The 22340-nt window shown below is 40.8% G+C and overlaps 1 protein-coding gene across 1 annotated transcript in view; it reads right to left on the reverse strand.

Moving 5' to 3' along the window:
• Window positions 1–1108: 1108 nt before the first annotated feature.
• LOC126273642 (general transcription factor IIH subunit 4) overlaps window positions 1109–22340 on the reverse strand; it is a 130679-nt gene continuing 109447 nt past the window's right edge. Inside the window, exons 7-8 of the mRNA XM_049977048.1 lie at window positions 13808–13992; window positions 1109–3798 (exon numbers count right to left, since the gene is read on the reverse strand). Coding sequence (XP_049833005.1) covers window positions 3414–3798; window positions 13808–13992 — 570 coding nt within the window. The 3' untranslated portion in view covers window positions 1109–3413. The remainder of the gene's footprint in view (window positions 3799–13807; window positions 13993–22340) is intronic.

A 22340-nucleotide genomic window follows, 5' to 3' on the forward strand; every position in this document is an offset into this window, starting at 1 on the left:
GAGGAACACTGCACCACCATGGTTCTTTAAAAACCCCATGTTTTTGTATTCTGAGGGAGTTCTCAGTCAGATAGCTGGGGCACCGACTCTGTTGCTCGTGACCAGCCTTGGTAAGCTCAGACACATCTGTTTTTCTCACTTTGACTGCTACTCTCACATTCACGTTTGTACTTAATGTGCTGCTAGTGTTCAATACTTCTGTCAGTATCTGCCCCCATGGTTTCGGACACTGACTTCTGTTGTGCAACCAGCTGCCTTGTGTTGTTTTTTAGAATTACCCTTCAATGTAGTAGCTACTCTGACCGCAAATAAATAGTGTTAATCAGACCCAGCATTCCATGAGTCTCTTACTGCAAGCAACCTATTGAGTCAGAGAATACATGCGTCTCATAGGTGCCCTGTGACAGTGTTCGGTGCAGATCCATGTTGTTAACCTGCCTTCACTGGGAATCTGTCTTTCTGCATTTGCTCCTCACTGCTTGGAAATTGCAGACTGACCACAAACTCTCTAACTTCCCTTTATCCTATGACAGGATATGACATTTTGAGCAGTGGAGGGAACAAATGCAGAATTTTTGTATTCAAAAGAATCCTACTATAATGGCTTCCAGTAAATTGCACATACTTAGCACGTAAGTTTACACAAACCAGTTTTGTTTGTATTAGACCTTGTGTGTGGCATTTCTGGCAAAGTATAAGAACATGACTTTAATAAACTGCTCCCACATTGCCAACAAGGTGATCAATTAAGATCTAACTGGCCACACTGTAAGTTAAAGGTTAAAAAATAGTTACGTGGTAAGATGCCATGATAGATGGTTTTCTTGTAATGTGAGCAGTCATTTGTGTGTTAAGGGAGTATAAAGCCAATTACAAAAATATAGGAAGCATATTAAAATCTTTGATGAAAGGTAGTTTTGGAAAATGATGTAACCCAATGTCTGCGTAACAGACGAATAACATTTGCGATATTTGAGTGTACTTTTATTCGTCAAGTGTTTACTTTACAAACAACTATTGTTTGGAAGTTTATCCTTATTTGCATGTGTACACAGGTTTGGATGGAGCAGCGTTTCTAGACTGCAAAGGAAGGATCAATGTATCAGTATTTATAAAGAAGTATTTTTAATTCTTTAGCAGAAAGTTGGATTGTCAGAAAACTTTACAGCTTCCGGCACAGGAGAAGTTCCAGAGATGAAGTAGTCCACAGCAAAGAATAAAAAAATTAACAAGGTCATCTGAGCATTGAATCAAGAAGCAACAGTTCAAAATATAAAAATAATGGCAATCATAATCCAAATATACACATATCATCATACCAAACTAGAGACAACTTCAGTCTGGCAACCATGCTATATTTCTGTGCCGTACAATCAATAAAATCTAAATATGAAAAATTTATTGAACACAAATCAAGAAGAAAGTAACAAATTTTGAAACAAAAGTTACTGCCAGTAAGGTCAACAGTCAAGGTTATGGTCCAGTGCGCAACCTATAGTCAGTACTATCTTTATCAAGATTTAAGAAGTAATTTGTTGATGAGCAATCACTAAATCCATCAACAAAAATTATATAGAAAATATTTTATAAAATCCATGAGTTGGTAGAACATGGGACAGAGGCTATTAATTAGTTCCACAATGGTGCCCCAGCAGCTGACTTATCATAGCTACTGCTCATCAGACAACCACTATGCAGTGCGGCCAACACTATGATCCCGTTTCTTGTCACTGTTGTGATGCACCAAGATGCACAGTCATTGCTAAACTGCTGCTTTCATTTCATAATGGTCCAACAGCTGCAGTAATATTTTTGTGATCAACACAATCAATAATAAAATCAGACACCTAACATTCACAACTTTTTGTTTAACCCATCCAGTGTCTCACAGAGAAAAAGAATACATAGCATTTTGTGCTGTTAAATCACTTCTAAAAACGAACTGTACATCTGACAGCAAATTACTTGAACTGAAACAATAAATTGCATGTATTTATTGGCCTTTTCAATAACTTTAGCAAACACCCATGGCAAAACAAAAGGTCTAAAATTGTCATTATTCCTTTCTCCATTATTTAAAGCAGTTTCATTATGAAGTACTTTAATCTTTCATGAAACTGACCATGCCAAAAGAAAAAGTTACAAACATGGCTAATTACCTGGCTAATGTGTGCTGCACAATAGACATCCCAACATACATACGATACCTCAGTCTTCAGTAATTCAGTTATTGACCCAGCCTCCCCTTTTCATTATCACAGAAGTATATTTCAGACAGCAGCCATTTTCTAAGAGATTTAAATAATTTCCAGAGAAACTATGTTATGTTAACCAGGGACCTAGAAACGACAGAGAGGCTCCGTCCCCGCTGCAGCCGCAGTGGTCCACGACCCTACGACGACTACCACAGTCCATGCCCCACACCAAACCCAGGGTTATTGTTCGGTTCGGCCGCCGGTGGACCCACCCCCGCCTGCCCAGGGAACGTCTCACACCAGACAAGTGTAACCCCTATGTTTGCGTGGTAGAGTAATGGTGGTGTACGCGTATGTGGAGAACTTGTTTGTGCAGCAATCGCTGACATAATGTAGCTGAAGCAGAATAAGGGGAGATGGAAAACTCATCCACAAACGGCTCATCGAACCTCGACACATATGTGCCGGGGACCAGCGCTTCTTCCCGCCCGGAAAGCCGTGCGTTAGACCGCACGGTCAACCGGGCGGGCCCAGAGAAACTAAGTTTTCATTTAATTCACCTGCTATATTCAGAAAGTGCTTGTTTGTATCTGACTTACCCGGGGGGGGGGGGGGGGGGGGTCATTTTTAGTATGCTTTGACTTTATAGCCTTGGCCTTGCACTGTTGGCCAGACTTCCTGTCTGATCATATGGTTCTGATTCTAACATGACAATTAGTATTTCTATTTGCATAACACGTGCTTCTTGCCTTTCCAATTACATTTCAAACATTTAACAGTAGTGTTCGTAATGGGCTACTGCAGTTTGATTGATGCTATTTCTAACATTAAGATGTAATTCCCACTTCTACTACTAATCAGCCATCCAAATCTGCAGTTCTGACAATGAAGGATAAGGCCAATCTACTGCAGTCAAGATGCTTCAGTAATTCATGTTCTTTGATAACATTAAAAACAAAATTACACTCTGATTACAGAAAAAAACTTTCAAAACAAATAGAGAATCACCATTTACATCATAATTGTTAACTCTGTTTTCACATTTTATGCACTGCATATGACAATAACAAACAAGTACAAGACAATGTTCCAGCAACTTTATATTTCAAATAACAATGATTGATTGGTTTTTTTGGCAGTTTGAGAACATTTTTTAATTTCTCATTACCGCTAAATTATGAGGATGTGAGTGACTCAAGCATATTTTCAGTACTTATTTCACCCACCACCTTTAGAGTACCGTTTCCAGAATTTTTTCACATCATCATGTCCCACTCTTGTGACAATAATAGTCCTTCTTGCAGTACTACTCCATATTAACACTCCTAACTCTTGTGCGTGATCACGCACCACTTCATAATCTGCTTGGGAAAGAAACTGGCTGTAAAGTACACCCTCTGTGTAACTGAAACGATTCCGCTCATTCTCCCACAATTTTATCTGATCAACAATTGTAGGAGGAAGTGTTGGCGGCCCTGCTGCAATCATGCGAGGGTGTGCATGCAACCTAAGAAATCCTATTATCTGATCAGCTGTGATGCCTGAACGCAAAGCCTGACGGACTGAGTCTCGAGTCAGTATGCCCACAGCCAAATTTGGGAACCTGTAAACACAGAAGCAATGTTTCATTCAGTGCACATTAAGCAATATAGAAATGTTGAATGAATCCCATACATTAAAACTAACAATATAGGTAAACAGCAAGGAAGGTAATGTAACAATATATTGTATTCAATTATAAAACCCTTACAACTGATTATTTTGTATTCCTTTAGAATCACTATTGTACAATTGTATCTCCTGTTAGCACCTGAATTAGCTGAATAAACAGACTGCATTACTATCGGAGCTTTTTTTGTGTTGTTGTTGAAGTCTTCAGTCCAGACTCTGGTTTGATGCAAATCCCCATGCTACTCTATCCTGTGCAAGCTGCTTCATCTCCAAGTAACAACTGCACCTTACATCCTTCTGAATCTACTTAGCGTATTCATCACTTGGTCTCCCTCTTATGATTTTTACCGTCTGCACTCCTCGCCAATACTAAATTGGTGGCCCCCTTCATGCCTCATAACATGTCCTACCACCCGATCACTACTTCTAGGCAAATTGTGCCACACATTCCTCTTCTCCCCAATTCTATTCAATATTTTACATGATCTATGCAACTAATCTTCAGCATTCTTCTGTGCCACCACATTTCAAAAGCTTCTATTCTCTTCACTTCCATACATGGCTACACTCCATAGAAATACTTTCAGAAATCACTTCCTGGCACTGAAAGCTATACTTGATGTTAGCAAATTTCATTTCTTCAGAAACACTTTTCTTGCCATTGCCAGTATACATTTTATATCCTCTCTACTTCGACCATCATCAATTATTTTGCTCCCTAAATAGAAAAATTCATCTACTACTTTAAGTGTCTCATTTCCTAATTTAGTTCAACTACATTCCATTATCCTCATTTTGCTTTTGTTGATGTTTATCTTATATCCCTCTTTCAAGACTGTCCATTATGTACAGCTGCTCTTCCAAGTCCTTTGCTGTCTCCGATACAATTACAATGTCATCAGTGAACCTCAATGTTTTTATCTCCTCTCCCTGGATTTTAATACCTACTCCGAATTTTTCTTTTGTTTCCTTTACTGCTTGCTCATTATGTTGATTGAATAACATCGGGGAGAGGCTACAACCCTGTCTCACTCCCTTCCCAACCACTGCTTCCCTTTCATGCTCCTCGACGCTTATAACAGCCATCTGGTTTCTGTACAAATTGTAAATAGCCTTTCACTCCCTGTATTTGATCCCTGAAACCTTCAGAATTTGAAAAAGAGTATTCCAGTCAACATTATCAAAGGCTTTCCCTAACTCTACAAATGCGAGAAACTTCGGTTTGCCTTTTCTTAATCTATCTTCTAAGATAAGTTGTAGGTCAGTACTGCCTCACGTGTTCCGACATTTCTACAGAATCCAAACTGATCTTCCACTAGGTTAGCTTCTACCAGTTTTTCCATTTGTCTGTAAAGAATTCACATTTGTATTTTGCAGGTGTGACTTATCAACCTGCCTTCTTTGGGATTGGAATTACTATATTCTTCTTGAAGTCTGACGGTATTTCACCTGGCTCATATATCTTGCTCACCAGATGGTTGAGTTTTGTCAGGGCTGGCTCTCCCAAGGCTATCGGTAGTTCTAATGGAATGTTGTCTACTCCCGTGACCTCGAGTGCTCTGTCAAATTCTTCAAGCAGTATCATATCTCCCATTTTGTCTTCACTTACATCCTCTTCCATTTCAATAATATTGTCCTTAAATACACTGCCCTTGTATAGACCCTCTATATACTCCTTCCACCTTTCCACTTACCCTTATTTGCGTCGAAATGGCTTTCCATCTGAGCTCTTGATATTCATAAAAGTGGTTCTCTTTTCTCCAAAGATCTCTCTAATTTTCCTGTAGGCAGTATCTATCTTACCCCTAGTGATATAAGCCTCTACTTTCTTACATTTGTCCTCTAGCCATCACTGCTCAGCGATTTTGCACTTCCTCTTGATCTCTTTTTTCAGACGCTTATATCACCTTTTGTCTGCTTCATTTACTACATTTATATACTTTCTCCTTTCATCAATTACATTAAATATCTCTTCTGTTACACAAGGATTTCTACTAGCCCTCGTCTTTTTACCTACTTGATCATTTGCTGCCTTCATAATTTCATCTCTCAGAGCTACTCATTCTTCTTCTGCTGTATTTCTTTTCCCTATCCCTGTCAATCGTTCCCTAATGTTCTCTCCGAAACTCTTTACAACCTTGTTCTTTCAGTTTATCCAGGTCCCTTCTCCTTAAATTTCTATCTTTTTGCAGTTTCTTCAGTTTTAATCTGCAGTTCATAACCAATAGATTGTGGTCAGAGTCCACATCTGCCCCTGGAAATGTCTTACAATTTAAAACCTGGTTCCTAAATCTTTGTCTTACCATTATATAGTCTATCTGAAACCTTCCAGTGTCTCCAGGCCTCTTCCACGTATACAACCTCCTTTCACGATTCTTAAACCAAGTGTTAGCTATGATTAAGTTATGGTCTGTGCAAAATTCCGCAAGGTGCTTTCCTCTTTCATTCCTTAGCCCCATTCCATATTGACCTACTACTTTTCCTTCTCTCCCTTTTCCTACTATTGAATTCCAGTCCCCCATGAATATTACATTTTCATCTCCCTTCACTATCTGAATAATTTCTTTTAACTCATCATATATTTATTCAATCTCTTAGTCATCTGAAGGGCTAGTTGGCATATAAACTTGTACTACTGTGGTAGGTGTGGGCTTTGTGTCTATCTTGGCTATAATAATGTGTCCACTATGCTGTTCGTAGTAGCTGACCCATGCTCCTATTTTTTTTTATTCATTATTTAACCTACGCCTGCATTACCCCTATTTGATTTTGATTTTATAACCCTGTATTCACTGACCACAAGTCTGGTTCCTCCTGTCACTAATTCCCACTATATCGCAGTACCAGCACGGTCATTTTGGTTGATGTTACAAGGCCAGATCAGTCAATCATCCAGACCGTTGCCCATACAACTATGGAAAAGGCTGCTGCCCTCTTCAGGAACCACACTTTTGTCTGGTCTCTCAACAGATACCTCTCTGTTGTGGTTATATGGCTATCTGTTTCATTGAGGCACGTGTGTATGCAGAAGCTTTATTCATCTGTAAAACACTTTTACAAGCATACTGGACACATCTTGATATTGTAATTTAAGCAGAACACAAGTAACATGCCTTGAATGTTGTAAACAACTATTCCGTAATTTGGGTAAGGGGGCAGCTGAATACATTTCACTGCCAAAAATCCTCCCCCATGAGATGGATAAGATTGGAGAGCTGTACTGCGTAAGAGATGACAACACATTAACGAGATGCGACAGGCAAGATTTAAAAGCCTATGTTATAACATTCATGGGAAAGAAAGGTCTAAGTTGTAGGAAATGGTAAGAAAAGAATTGGAAGAGAAGATGCATAAAATAGGACTGGGGCAACCTGGAAAATGGTACAGGAATTCTTAAGCTGACATGCAGGCAGTGAAACTCTGCTGTGGGCTGTACAATGATAATCTTCAACAACACGTTTCAAAAAATATACTGACCATTTTAGACAGCATAGCTAAGTGTACATATGATAAAAAGGTCCTGAAGGATTGAAGACCACAATGGATGCATTAAAAAATTAGAATTAGACATGGTGGTAAATAATCTTGTACAACCTTCTTCCATATACATCTTGGTTTCATTTTAGGATAACATTATGATTCCAGTAGGACCAAGATAGTATTTAACCTTTCACATTTTTTTCTGTAATTTGTTAGAGGACTCTTCCTGCCTGAATTTACTGAAGCTCTTCCTAACTTGTTGCATGACTCAATTTAAATTGTAATTGCTAGACATAACCTACAGTATACATGTGCAAAGAAAAAGAATCAACACGAGTTTCCAGAAAAATAATCGACGCAGGCTCACATGGAGGCTCATAGGAGAGACAAAGCAAGTCAAAATTTACAGGTTTTGTAGTTGCTTAACGTAAACAGATAAACTTAGGGAATCTGAAATATGATTTCGTCGAAAGCCATGAATGTCTTTCTTCGGGGCTTCAAAAACATGGATATCACTTGGGGAGGTACAGGATTGTATGGAGGATGTGGGTTGCACTCACGTTGCCAAGGTTGTTTTGACTATTCTAGAGTAGTTTTGCTGGGAAGCCCTTTCATGTCCACCACATAATTCTGATTTCTCCCATGCAATTTCGATATTTTGGAGCCCTGGAGAAAGACATTTGTGCCTGTCAATTTGGTTTGGATAAAGAGGTGTATGCCTGGGTACAATGGTTCTGTAGGCAACTGAACAGTTTTTCACAAAGGCACTGACCGTTTTGTCTTACAGTGAGATAAATGTATTAACAATTATGACAATTACTTTTGAAACAATGAACAGTTTACTGGTCTTTATACCATCTGTCTCATTTTCTTTTGAGTGGCCCCTTATGATGCATATCTAGATGACATATAAAAGGGTTATAACAAGAAGCTGTTATAATTGTCACAACTATCATGGTAGCCCATCAGTATTGAGATGTAACTACATAATAAGGAAAGATATGTAGTCATCAGTGGAGAAAGCACCAAGCAGCACAAATATTACCATAATGATTTATTTTAATGTAGGGATTAAGAGTCTCAAGAAAAACAGATTCTTGAGAAGTACTGAACTAAGCTAGCCCTTTGCGACAGGGTATGCAAATAAACATGATGATGATGGTGTTGGGATAGCAACCAGCCACAAATTTACTTAAGAGTTCCTTTATTCAAAGGAAACCGTTACTGGTTCCGAATCGTTGTGATTCATCATCAGATGGTTTACACGCTTTCTTTCTGAAATTTGGTGTGTTTTTATAGATTAAATGTCCTAAAATATAAATAAAACATAATTATAAACACCACACACAGATGGTTGCGTTACAGATTTTCGTTGCATGTGACTTAGGTGAAACGTCGGTTTTGAGTGATTGTTTTCATAACGTTCGTCCAATCGATGTAAATGCATTCCCACTGCACCCTCGTTGTTGCACACATAATAGTTCTCACTGTACGCTTTAGATTTGTCGCTGAGATCATTTCAACCACGCACCACATGTTTTGATACAAACGAAGAGCTTACAAACATATGAGTGTCACAGATGCTATGATATATCGTCACATTTGACAATGATGTCCTATGTATGGAAAGGATCATATATTCTTTTACAAAACATTAATGCTTTTTACATTAGTACAGAGACACTGATTTAAAAAAAAATCTGATATTGTTAATTTAATTATAAAGTAATGGAAAGTGGTTCCTGAAAATATTTGAAATCCCTTAATTGAAATATGATGAAAAATTGTGGAACGTGTTAGAAACCTGCACTAAAACAGACGTGACATGGCCACAGCAAAATTATTAGGACTGGAGACACAGAAACTAATACAATCAATTAATAAATGCTTGCATAGAGTACTTGTGCTTGCAAAGAGTACTTGCACAGATAAGCACAATGTGTATAGGATGACAGTACAACACAATAGGCATGTGCAAGCACACACACACACACACACACACACACACACACACACACACACACACACACACACACAAAGTTGATGTGACTTACCAAGCAAAAGCGCTGGCAGGTCGATAGATACACAAACAAACACACAAAATTCAAGCTTTCGCAACCAACGGTTGCTTCTTCAGGAAAGAGGGAAGGAGAGGGAAAGACGAAAGGATGTGGGTTTTAAGGGAGAGAGTAAGGAGTCATTCCAATCCTGGAGGGGAAAGACTTACCTTAAGGGGAAAAAAAGGACAGGTATAGACACTCTCTCTCTCTCTCTCTCTCTCTCTCTCTCACACACACACACACACACACACACACACACACACACACACACAAAGAGTTTCGGCAGAGATGTCAGTCGAGGCGGAAGTACACAGGCAAATATGTTGTTGAAAGACAGATGAGGTATGAGTGGCGGCAACTTGAAATTAGCGGAGGTTGAGGCCTGGCGGATAACGAGAAGAGAGGATATACTGAAGGGCAAGTTCCCATCTCTGGAGTTCTGACAGGTTGGTGTTAGTGGGAAGTATCCAGAAAACCTGGACAGTGTAACACTGTGTCAAGATGTGCTGGCCGTGCACCAAGGCATGCTTAGCCACAGGGTGATCCTCATTACCAACAAACACTGTCTGCCTGTGTCCATTCATGCGAATGGACAGTTTGTTGCTGGTCATTCCCACATAGAAAGCTTTAAAGTGTAGGCAGGTCAGTTGGTAAATCACGTGGGTGCTTTCACACGTGGCTCTGCCTTTGATCGTTTACACCTTCTGGGTTACAGGACTGGAGTAGGTGGTGGTGGGAGGGTGCATGGGACAGGTTTTACACCGGGGATGGTTACAAGGGTAGGAGCCAGAAGGTAGGGAAGGTGGTTTGGGATTTCATAGGGATGAACTAAGAGGTTACGAAGGTTAGGTGGACGGTGGAAAGACACTCTTGGTGGAGTGGGGACGATTTTGTGAAGGATGGTTCTCATTTCAGGGCAGGATTTGAGGAAGTCTTATCCCTGCTGGAGAGCCACATTCAGAGTCTGATCCAGTCCCAGAAAGTATCCTGTCATAAGTGGGGCACTGTTGTGGTTCTTCTGTGGGAGGTTCTGGGTTTGAGGGGATGAGGAAGTGGCTCTGGTTATTTGCTACTGTACCAGGTCGGGAGGGTAGTTGCGGGATGCGAAAGCTGTTTTCAGGTTGTTGGTGTAATGGTTCAGTGACTCCTGACTGGAGCAGATTCGTTTGCCACGAAGACCTAGGCTGTAGGGAAGGGACAGTTTGATGGAATGGGTGGCAGCTGTCATAATGGAGGTACTGTTGCTTGTTGGTGGGTTTGATGTGGACGGATGAGTGAAGCTGGCCATTCAACAGATGGAGATCAACGTCAAGGAAAGTGGCATGGGATTTGGAGTAGGACCAGGTGAAACTGACGGAACCAAAGGAGTTGAGGTTGGAGAGGAAATTTTGGAGTTCTTCTTCACTGTGAGCCCAATCATGAAGATGTCATCAATAAATTTGTACCAAACTTTGGGTTGGCAGGCCTGGGTAACCAAGAAGGCTTACTCTAAGCCACCCATGAATAGGTTGGCGTACAAGGGGGCCATCCTGGTACTCATGGCTGTTCCCTTTAATTGTTGATATGTCTGGCCTCCAAAAGTGAAGAAGTTGTGGGTCAGGCATGAAAGGAAGTGTACACGATCAAAAGCAGAGCCATATGTGACAGCACCCACGTGATTTACCAACTGACCTGCCTACACTGTGAAGCTTTCTATGTGGGAATGACCAGTAACAAACTGTCCATTCGCATGAATGGACACAGGCAGACAGTGTTTGTTGGTAATGAGGATCACCCTGTGGCTAAACATGCCTTGGTGCACGGCCAGCACATCTTGGCACAGTGTTACACCGTCCGGGTTATCTGGATACTTCCCACTAACACCAACCTGTCAGAACTCCGGAGATGGGAATTTGCCCTTCAGTATATCCTCTCTTCTTGTTATCCGCCAGGCCTCAACCTCTGCTAATTTCAAGTTGCCGCCACTCATACCTCACCTGTCTTTCAACAACATATTTGCCTGTGTACTTCTGCCTCGACTGACATCTCTGCCGAAACTCTTTGCCTTTACAAATGTGTGCTTGTGTCAGTGTGTATGCGTGTGTGTGTGTGTGTGTATACACACCTCTCCCTTTTTCCCCTTAAGGTAAGTCTTTCCCCTCCGGGATTGGAATGACTCCTTACCCTCTCCCTTAAAACCCACATCCTTTCGTCTTTCCCTCTCCTTCCCTCTTTCCTGAAGAAGCAACCATTGGCTGCGAAAGCTTTAATTTTGTGTGTATGTTTGTGTATCTATCGACCTGCCAGCGCTTTTGTTTGGTAAGTCACATCAACTTTGTTTTTAGAAATATTTTTCCCCTGTGGAATGTTTCCCCCCCTGACTATCTTTAGATATGACACTTGCAACTCCACGAGAGCTCCTTAGATACGATTCTCGAAATGAAAGGAGTTTAATTGACATTTTCATGGATATGTTATGCCCTCCAGAATATTTCTGAAGGAGGCAAAATATTCAATATTGCTGATAGGCACAATTAAAAGAAGTACACAACATTATCATAGTTTTTTTTTGGAACTATTAGTTACTTCTTCGGAGTGGGAGGGGGGCTGGGAAAGGTTAGAAAGGGGCAGAGTGATTGACTCTTATTTTATCCTCTTCCCCTATGTGTCCTTCTCTACTCCCTGAGAAATGTGCCAACAGTTTCAAAAGCTAGGATAATACACTCCTGGAAATGGAAAAAAGAACACATTGACACCGGTGTGTCAGACCCACCATACTTGCTCCGGACACTGCAAGAGGGCTGTACAAGCAATGATCACACGCACAGCACAGCGGGCACACCAGGAACCGCGGTGTTGGCCGTCGAATGGCGCTAGCTGCGCAGCATTTGTGCACCGCCGCCGTCAGTGTCAGCCAGTTTGCCTTGGCATACGGAGCTCCATCGCAGTCTTTAACACTGGTAGCATGCCGCGACAGCGTGGATGTGAACCGTATGTGCAGTTGACGGACTTTGAGCGAGGGCATATAGTGGGCATGCGGGAGGCCGGGTGGACGTACCGCCGAATTGCTCAACACGTGGGGCGTGAGGTCTCCACAGTACATCGATGTTGTCGCCAGTGGTCGGCAGAAGGCGCACGTGGCCGTCGACCTGGGACCGGACCGCAGCGACGCACGGATGCACGCCAAGACCGTAGGATCCTACGCAGTGCCGTAGGGGACCGCACCACCACTTCCCAGCAAATTAGGGACACTGTTGCTCCTGGGGTATCGGCGAGGACCATTCGGAACCGTCTCCATGAAGCTGGGCTACGGTCCCGCACACCGTTAGGTCATCTTCCGCTCACGCCCCAACATCGTGCAGTCCGCCTCCAGTGGTGTCGCGACAGGCGTGAATGGAGGGACGAATGGAGACATGTCGTCTTCAGCGATGAGAGTCGCTTCTGCCTTGGTGCCAATGATGGTCGTATGTGTGTTTGGCGCCGTGCAGGTGAGCGCCACAATCAGGACTGCATACGACTGAGGCACACAGGGCCAACACCCGGCATCATGGTGTGGGGAGCTATCTCCTACACTGGCCGTACACCTCTGGTGATCATCGAGGGGACACTGAATAGTGCACGGTACATCCAAACCGTCATCGAACCCATCGTTCTACCATTCTTAGACTGGCAAGGGAACTTGCTGTTCCAACAGGACAATGCACGTCCACATGTATCCCGTGCCACCCAACGTGCTCTAGAAGGTGTAAGTCAACTACCCTGGCCAGCAAGATCTCCGGATCTGTCCCCCATTGAGCATGTTTGGGACTGGATGAAGCGTCGTCTCACGCGGTCTGCACGTCCAGCATGAACGCTGGTCCAACTGAGGCGCCAGGTGGAAATGGCATGGCAAGCCGTTCCACAGGACTACATCCAGCATCTCTACGATCGTCTCCATGGGAGAATAGCAACCTGCATTGCTGTGAAAGGTGGATATACACAGTACTAGTGCCGACATTGTGCATACTCTGTTGCCTGTGTCTATGTGCCTGTGGTTCTGTCAGTGTGATCATGTGATGTATCTGACCCCAGGAATGTGTAATTAAGTTTCCCCTTCCTGGGACAATGGATTCACGGTGTTCTTATTTCAATTTCCAGGAGTGTATAATTTACTTTTGTGTGTGTTATTCAGTATTACCAAATATTACACTTTCTGAAGGTAAATAGTGAGTGCCAATTATATCTTATAATTAAATATTTTCTTGACTAAACTTTCTTTTTGATACACAGTAATCTGAGCAAAATGTGATAAATTAATAGAACTTGAAAAAGAACTTATATGTCAAAATATGATAACTTGTTCATATAATAATTTTTATTTCTTATTTACTAGCCTGACACAGATCTTAAATATTAACAAATTTCTATGTGTCAAAATAATACCTGTATAAAAGTTCACAAAAGAGGCCAACAAGTGCCACTTGTAAATTGGAACTGGTGTATGCATATACACGATAATTTGTTTCAACAACGATGTAGCCTTCAGCTGCAGCCTCTGTCAATATCTTGCTTTGGCCAGATGCGAGATTGAGTGCCAATCGCGTTGGATAGAATCGACCAGCTTTGCGCTGCAACATATTACATTTAAATACTAGTTATACATAACAATGTCAATCTAAAACTGAATGTGAATATAACTGCATATATTTAATAAAAATACATTTATTTAAGTTGGAATGTCATGGAATCAGTGCAAAAATTCGTGTTTTCTTTCACATCTAGAAAACTGGAAGCAAGAAATTGTCCTTTGCTGTTAACAAACAGAGAACAAATTTCAATCTGAATATAGTGGCATAAATTAGTGGACACAACATAATATAATCAGATTTCCAACATAATTTGGACATCAAACTGTGTTAGTTGGGAAAACTGAATGCTTTGGACAGGGAAATAAAAGTGCATTAATGAGTACTTGCAGATACAGTATACCGAGTGATACAAAAGTCATGTCTCACACGACAAATATGGTATTAGTGGAGATAGTGAAAACTACAACAAGAGCGATGACCCCTCCTCCCCCACCACCACCCCAGCCTCACACAGCCAAAATTATTAGTTGCCTGCAGTGTGTAGTACCACTAGGCCAGTTGTCTGTAGGAAATGTATTAATGTAGTGTATTAACAGGCATCAATTAACACAGCTGTGTGGTGTCACACTGTTCTGGAGTGTAGTGGCTTGTACAGCAATGTACACACATCAGGAGAAGATGGTAATTGTTCCCATCCATGTCGCAAGCATGATCCAACAGGAAGCAGCAGCAGAGTGACTGGTCATTTAATGGAACGGTTCAGTGTTGATGACAAGACATTCTGGAAGACCTCACATACAAACAGCGGATATGCAGTCGGTAGCTGTACTACCTAAGGTGACACTGAGTCCAACTCTGTCAACAAGGAACGTGGCACGGGACTGGGGCATCAGCCGAGTCTCATTGTCCAGGATACTGTCCTCTATAATCATTTCCATGCATATCAAAACCATTATGTGTAAGGACTCTATGATGATGATCATACTGACAGGCAGGTGCAGTTCTGTGAATGGTTTGAAGAAAGATGCAAACAGCAACAGAACTTTGAAGCTGACATTTTCTTTTGCAATGAATCCAGTTTCCACCTGTACACGAGGGTGAAGAGACATGATGCAATCTAGTGGGCAAACGACGATCCTGGTCTTACTGTCAAGGCAGTAAGACTAACCCTATGTTACATGTGTGGTGTGGTATACCTGGAGACGTCCTCATTGGTCCCATATTTTTTAACAGTACACACATGCTGCATGCTACGTACATCATCCAGAAGTAACGTTAATGCTCTATTTGGACAATCTGCCTCATGGACAGAGATGTAGGTTTTCCTCCCAGCAATACGGTGCACCTTCACACTTTGAACAAAGCGTCTGCCGACTCCTGGGTGAGGTTTTTCCTGAGTGTTAGACTGGCAGACGGAGTCTGGTGGAATGGTCGACTAGGTAACCAGACCTGATGGCCACTTTTCCCTTTGGGGCACCGCAAGTCTACAGTGTTCACCAATATACCACGAGCATTTATTGACCTGTAGGAGAATATCACCTGTACAGAAATGCCAAAAGTGACATTAAGGTTTGGGTAAGGTATACATTTACAATTTTTAAAAAGTAACTTTGATTCTGTTCTTAAAATCTTTTTTAACATACTTCATATGCTGTTCATAGAATATCCTCTCTGTGCCAATAACGATACCATCATTATTACAATGTTGATCTATTTTCATGTTATACTTTCCTAATTCCTCTGTAAAAAAGTACATGCAAAACTTTTATCAATCCCCAAACAATTCTTCGGTTGCTCATAAGTTCAGTTGCTGAGACACTAGTGATCTCTCTTAAATAAGAAACTTCATTCTGAGGGAAAAAATTACAAAATGCCTTTACTTTACATGAGTTATCGCTGGTATTTAAATCTTTCTAATAAGGTATAGTCTGACGCTCCCAATTCCTTGCAATCTACTTAGCCACTTGAAATGAAATGGGTTTAATATATACACTGCCAACAAACAAAGCAAAACATGCAGATGATATTGTCAGATGACAATATAACTTGGTTCACATATACCATCAAAGTCTTTAGCATTAATGATTAGCATTGCAATTCTCTGCAACAAATAGAATGGACACCAGAGCACATTAGTTTCGTTTGTGTTTATTATTGTTACCAGGCCTTTTAGGGTTTATAACAAGTGCAAATGGCATCAAAAGTTGAGTATTTTGGACACACAGATGCTGTGTATTCATGTGAGACAGTATTATCAGAACTGACCTAAACTAATACATTTGAAAGGGGGGCTCATTTTCTGTCTCCATTTGGCTGGCTGATCGAATCGTGCTCTATCCAGATTTGTAGGGCATTCAGATGTGATAGAGGCCCGATTGTGGTATTATGCACCAAGCACATCGTAATCCCTTTACTTCTGTGCCTGTCATCTGAGAACAAGTGTTGGACTCCCTGCAACATTCTTTGTTGTTCTACACACTGCTCGGAGGTTAGCAGTAGCTGGACTTGCAAGTTACCATCCCATGCATAGACTGTTGTTAACACCACAACATAAACATTGTTGTTTGGAGTGATGCTGTGACCAAGAAGGACAGAATGCTGATGAATGGCATTTCATTATGTTCAGTGATCAACTGCAGTTCTGCACTAAACCCCTCCACTCCCCCGGATGACCATCATCAGCGTGTATGGGTGATGTGGCTTGTATTGATTGAGGGAATTCTGATGGCACAACAGTACGACATGGACATCGTACGACCTCTTGTGTTACCTATTCTGTGACAATGCTCGCCGATGCCAGATGCATGTGTCTATGAGCCGTCTGCATGGTGTTGAGATGCTCTTGTGGACCCCAAGATCCCCAAATTTGCCACCAATAGAACGTCTAGGACCAGCTCTGATGTCAACTGCACCCCAGTGCCAGTATCCATGATATCGAGGTCCAGTTAAAACAGTTGGGGGCCAGGAGATGATATAACAGCTTTGTTATTCTCTTCCAAACTGAATCCGGGCATACACCCAGGTCAGAGGGGTGGAAGCGTCATATTGCAAAGTGGACTCATACGGCGAAGTTCTTTGTAAATTCAGGAAGTATAATTCCATGGATAAGTTATTGTTGTGGTCCTCAGTTCTGAAGACAGGTTCGATGCAGGTCTCGATGCAACTCTATCCTGTGTAAGACTCTTCATCCTCCAAGTAATTACTGCAACCTACATCCTTCTGAATCTGCTTCTGTATTCATCTCTTGGTCTTCCTCTATAATTTTTACCCCCCATTCTTCCCAACAGTACTAAATTGGGGAGCCTTTGATGTCTCAGAATGTGTCCTATCAACTGATCTCATCTCTGAGTCAGGTTGTGTCACAAATTTCTCTGTTCCCCAGTTCTATTCAGTACCTCCTCATTAGTTACATGATCTTCCCAGCCAATCTTCAGCATTCTTCAGAACCACCAAATTCAAAAGCGTCTATTCTCCTCTTGTCTTAACTCTTTATCATGTGTGTGTCACTTCCATACGGGGCTATACTCCATCCAAATACTTCCAGGAAGGACTTCCAGACACTTAAATCTATACTTGATGTTAAAAAATGGAATTTTTCAGAAATGCTGTTCTTGTCATTGCCCGTCCACATTTTATATCCTCTCTACTTTGGCCACTGTCAGTTGTTTTGCTGCCCAAACAGTAAAACTCGTCTACTATTTTAAGTGTCTCATTTCCTAATGTAATTCCCTCAGCATCACCTCATTTAATTCAAGTACATGAAATTATCTTCATTTTGCTTCTCTTGCATCCTCCTTTGAAGACACTGTCCATCTGTTCACTTAGTCTTCCATGTCCTTTGCTGTCTCTGACAGAATTTTTATTTCTCCTTCTTGGTCTTCAATTGCTATTCCAAATGTTTCTTTTGTTTCCTTTAATGCTTGCCCAATGTACAGGTTGAATAACTTCAGGGCCTGTCCCACTCCCTTCTCACCCATTGCTTCCCTTTCATGCCCCTCCACCCTTACGAGTTGTAAATAGCCTTCTGCTTCCTGTATTTTATCCCTGCTACCCTCATAATTACAAAGAGAGTATTTAAGTCAGTATTGTCAAAAGCTTTCTCTACAAATGCTATAAATGTAGGTTTGACTCTCATTAACCTATCTTCTACGAGAAGTCATAGGGTCGGTACTGCCTTGCGTATTCCTACATCTCTTCAGAATCCAAACTGATCTTCCCCGAGGTTGGCTTCTATCAGTTTTTCCATTCTTCTGTACAGAATTCATGTTAGTATTTTGCAACCACGATTTATTAAAATGACAGTATAATGATATTCACACTTTTCAGCACCTGCTTTCTTTGAAAATGGAAGTATTATATTCTTCTTGAAGTCTCCTGTCTTGTACGTCTTGCTCACCAGATGAAAGAGTTTTGTCATGACTGGCTCTCCCAAGGTTATCAGTAATTCTAATTCAATATTGTCTACTCCAGAGGCCTTGTTTTGACTTAAGACCTTTCAGAGCTTTGTCAATTTCTTCTCACAGTATCATTTCTCCCATCTCATCTTCATCTATGTTCTCTTTCTTTTCTGTAACATTGCCCTCAACTACATCTCACTTGTGCAGACCCTCTATATATGTACTTCTTCCACCTTTCAGCTTTCTTTGCTTATGACTGGTTTTCCACCTGAGCTCTTGATATTCATACAGGTGGTTCTCTTTTCTCCAAAAGTTTCTTTCATTTTCCTGTAGGCAGAATCTATCTTGCTTCCAAATCTAGCCATTCCTGCTTAGCCGTTTTGCACTTCCTGTCAATCAGATTTTTATATGTTTGTATTTGCTTTTGCCTGATTTATTTAATGTGTTTTAAATATTTTCTCCTTTCATCAATTAAATTCAATATATCCTGTGTTACCCAAGGATTTCTACTAGCCTCTGTCTTCTTACCTACTTCATCCTCAGCTGGCTTCACTATTTCATCAATCAAAGCTATCCATTCTTCTTCTACTGCACTCCTTTCCTCTTTTCTTGTCAATAGGTCCCTAGTGCTCCCTCTGAAACTCTCAACAACTTCTGATTCTTTCAATTTATCAAGGTCCTATCTCCTTAAATTCCCATCTTTTTTCAGTTTCTTCAGTTTTTATCTACAGTTCATAAACAATAAATTGTGGTCAGAGTCTACGTTTGCCCCTGAATATGTTTTACAATTTACAATCTGGTTCCAAAATCTCTATCTTGCCATTATATAAAATCTGAAACTATCTGGTGTCTCCTAGTGAATACAACCTTCTTTGATGGTTCTGAAGCCAAGCGTTAGCAATGATTAAATTATGCTATGTGCAAAATTCTACCAGGCGGTTCCTCTTTCATTCCTTTCCCCAAGTCCGTATTCACCTACTATGTTTCCTTCTCTTCCTTTTCCTACTATCAAATTCCTGTCCCCATGACTATTAAATTTTCATCTCATTTAACTATCTGAATAATTTCTCTTCTCAACACACATTCCCTCAATCTCTTCATCATCTGCTGTGCTGATTGGCATATAAACTTTTACTATTGTGGTGGATGTGGGCTCATGTCTATCTTGGCTACAATAATGTGTACACCACACTGTTCATAGTAGCTTACCTGTGTTCTAATTTTCTTATTCATTATTAAACCTACTCCCAATTCAGCCTTATTTGATTTTGTATTTATAATCCTTTGTTCATGATTTTTGTATTTATAATCCTGTGTTCACAGGGTAACAGGCTCAAGATCTAGAGATGGTGGGAGAAACCATTTGCACCACCAGAAATTCACACAGACAGTTTTGTCAGTGGAAAAGCAAAAGCCATTGGCGATGCTCCAGGAGTGAAGATGATCAAGACAGCACTGAAGATGCTACTCAGTGAGACAGTTCCATGGAGAACTGCAATAGATGGCAAAATCATCGACAAAAAGGGAGCCGCAGATGTCCGGTGGGAGACAGGCTATGATATGGTTAATGGTGATAGCAAAGAGGACGACACTCAAGACGGAACCCTGAGGCACACCATTTGCCTGAATGAAGGTGTCTGACAAAGCAGAACCCACACGCACCTTGAGAACTCGGTCTCGTAAAAATGCCCGAAGAAAACAGGGCAGGCGCCCATGAAAGCTCCATGTGTAAAGAGTGCAGAGGATACCAGTTCTCCAGCAGGTGTTGTAGGTGTTATCCAGGGTTTGGCAGGCGACTACTTAGTCAGGTGTTATCTTTTCCCATCATGCTTCACCATGTGACGTAGCAAGTTGGGATAATTTTAATTCCCCACTTGTTTTGCCATGTGACTCCTAAAATTCGTTTTGTTGCTTTTAATTAATTATCATTAACATATGTGAATATAATCTGCATTTCCATAAAAGAGAAAGATTGGCCCCAGTTTTAAAGTAAATAACATCAGATCTAATTTTGTGCATAGTTTTATGTATGTAATTGATTTTCTAATTTATTTTGACTATTCCTAGTTAGTATCTTTTGTTATAGGGTGAAATCAGTAACTGCTTCGTAACTTAAATTCTACTGTTGACATATAAACAAGTATAAATTCTGTAAAAATTGTAAATGTTTGAAAGATGAAGTACTAGTAATCCTTCATTAATTCCAAAGTAATTAACAGTTTTGTCAACAGTATTGTTAATGTAACTATATTTGTTAATTTCATGATTTAAACAAATAATTTGGCTTAGCACTTGTAGTAGAAGGAAATGTTAAAAAGACAGAGTTTTTTGATGTATTCAGTTCTTTTAATGAGTTAATTTTTAATTGTAATTTCTGTAAATGTAATTTCAAACAATGTGTAGTTTCAGTACCGATTATTGTGATGATATATAAGGGACAGATTCTTGGTCACGAGACAGTCAGTCCACGGCTAAGTTTCAGACGAGTAATGTGTGCTGTGGTTATGTTTTTACTGTTCGTAGATGTTCAACAGGAAACTATTGTAGCAGTATGTGGAGTTTCGCCTGCTAACAATTAATGACGCTTATCAAATGTTAAATAATAGTGCACTGGCCATGTAACTGTGTAATATTCGGGGTTGTGCAAAGTGAAAATTAAAGTACTGTGAAAAACAACTGTGCACCTGTCGGCTACATGATTTACAGTAGTGTGTGTCAGAATCCACAATCCATTTTTCAGCCAGTGTAGCAACGCAGCACATTGACACAGAGGACAACAATCATCAAATGAAGAATTAAAAGCAGGTGGAACTGCAACAACTGCCATGAATTATCAGACCTTTCTGCAACAGGTTCTACCTGGATTGCTTGAAGATGTTCCAGAAAATGTGGGTGCAGCATTTGATTCCAACATGATGATGTACTTGCTCATTTTGGACTGGCTGTTTGTAGGCATTTGAACAGGTCATTCCTGCACTGGTTGATTGGGTGTGGCGGACCAGTTCCCTGGCACCTTCATTCACTGGATTTATCGAGACTAGACTGCTTTCTGTGGGGAGCCATGCAATCTCTCACGTACAGCAATCCTGTAGAGTCTGGAATGGGTCTTGTCGCAGTCTGAACGTGTCTGGAAGCCAACACTCATCAGTATCAGGCACGCATGGCATCTAAAGATGCAAACCTTGAGTATCTCTTGTAACATTAGAGCCTTATTCAGATTATACACCATGTACACTCATTATGTCCAACAAATGTTTCAAATGAATCACTCCCTTGTTTCCCTTCCAATTTATTTCTTACATGTAGACAAATCATTTCATAAAATGCCCGATTCAACAGCTCCGCTATATGGTGAGTGGCAATTATCCTTTTCATAATACTGTCATTATTCCATCCTGGATTTTCCATTGTTGGACTTTTTAAACGGTTTTATTTTCATGTTTTGTTCAGGAAGCATGAAATATATCTAAATATGTATCAGTATTAAATTATTATTAGAGTATGTAAGTCAAGGAGAATGCAAATGAGGTGTTGACAGAAAATTTAAAGTTTAATGTTTAACTTAGAATTTTAAAAAATACTAGAGGATATTTTACCTGGATTACATCCAAATAAAAAAATTCTTCCAGATTGTTGCAGAGTGAAAATTCAGAGTATGCGCTGATTTGAAACTTAGTAACAGATTAAAAATGTGTTATCGGGCTGGAACTCATAGAACCTGGGACCTCTGCCTTTTGCGGGCAAGTGCTGTACTGACTGAGCTATCCAAGCATGCCTCCCGATCTGCCCCCCCCCCCCCCCCCCTACACTTTCACCAGTACCTTGTTCCTGATATTCCAAACTTATAGCCTCTTCAGGAGCACTAGTCCATCAGGTATACAGGATAACTTCTGCAAGGATTGGAAGTTAAGCGGTGGGGTACTGCGGAAATAATGCTGTGGTAAGAGATTGTGAATTATGCTTGAACAGCACAGACGGTAGAGAACTTGA

This window comes from Schistocerca gregaria, chromosome 1 (genome assembly GCF_023897955.1).
Source record: "Schistocerca gregaria isolate iqSchGreg1 chromosome 1, iqSchGreg1.2, whole genome shotgun sequence".
NCBI lineage: Eukaryota > Metazoa > Arthropoda > Insecta > Orthoptera > Acrididae > Schistocerca > Schistocerca gregaria.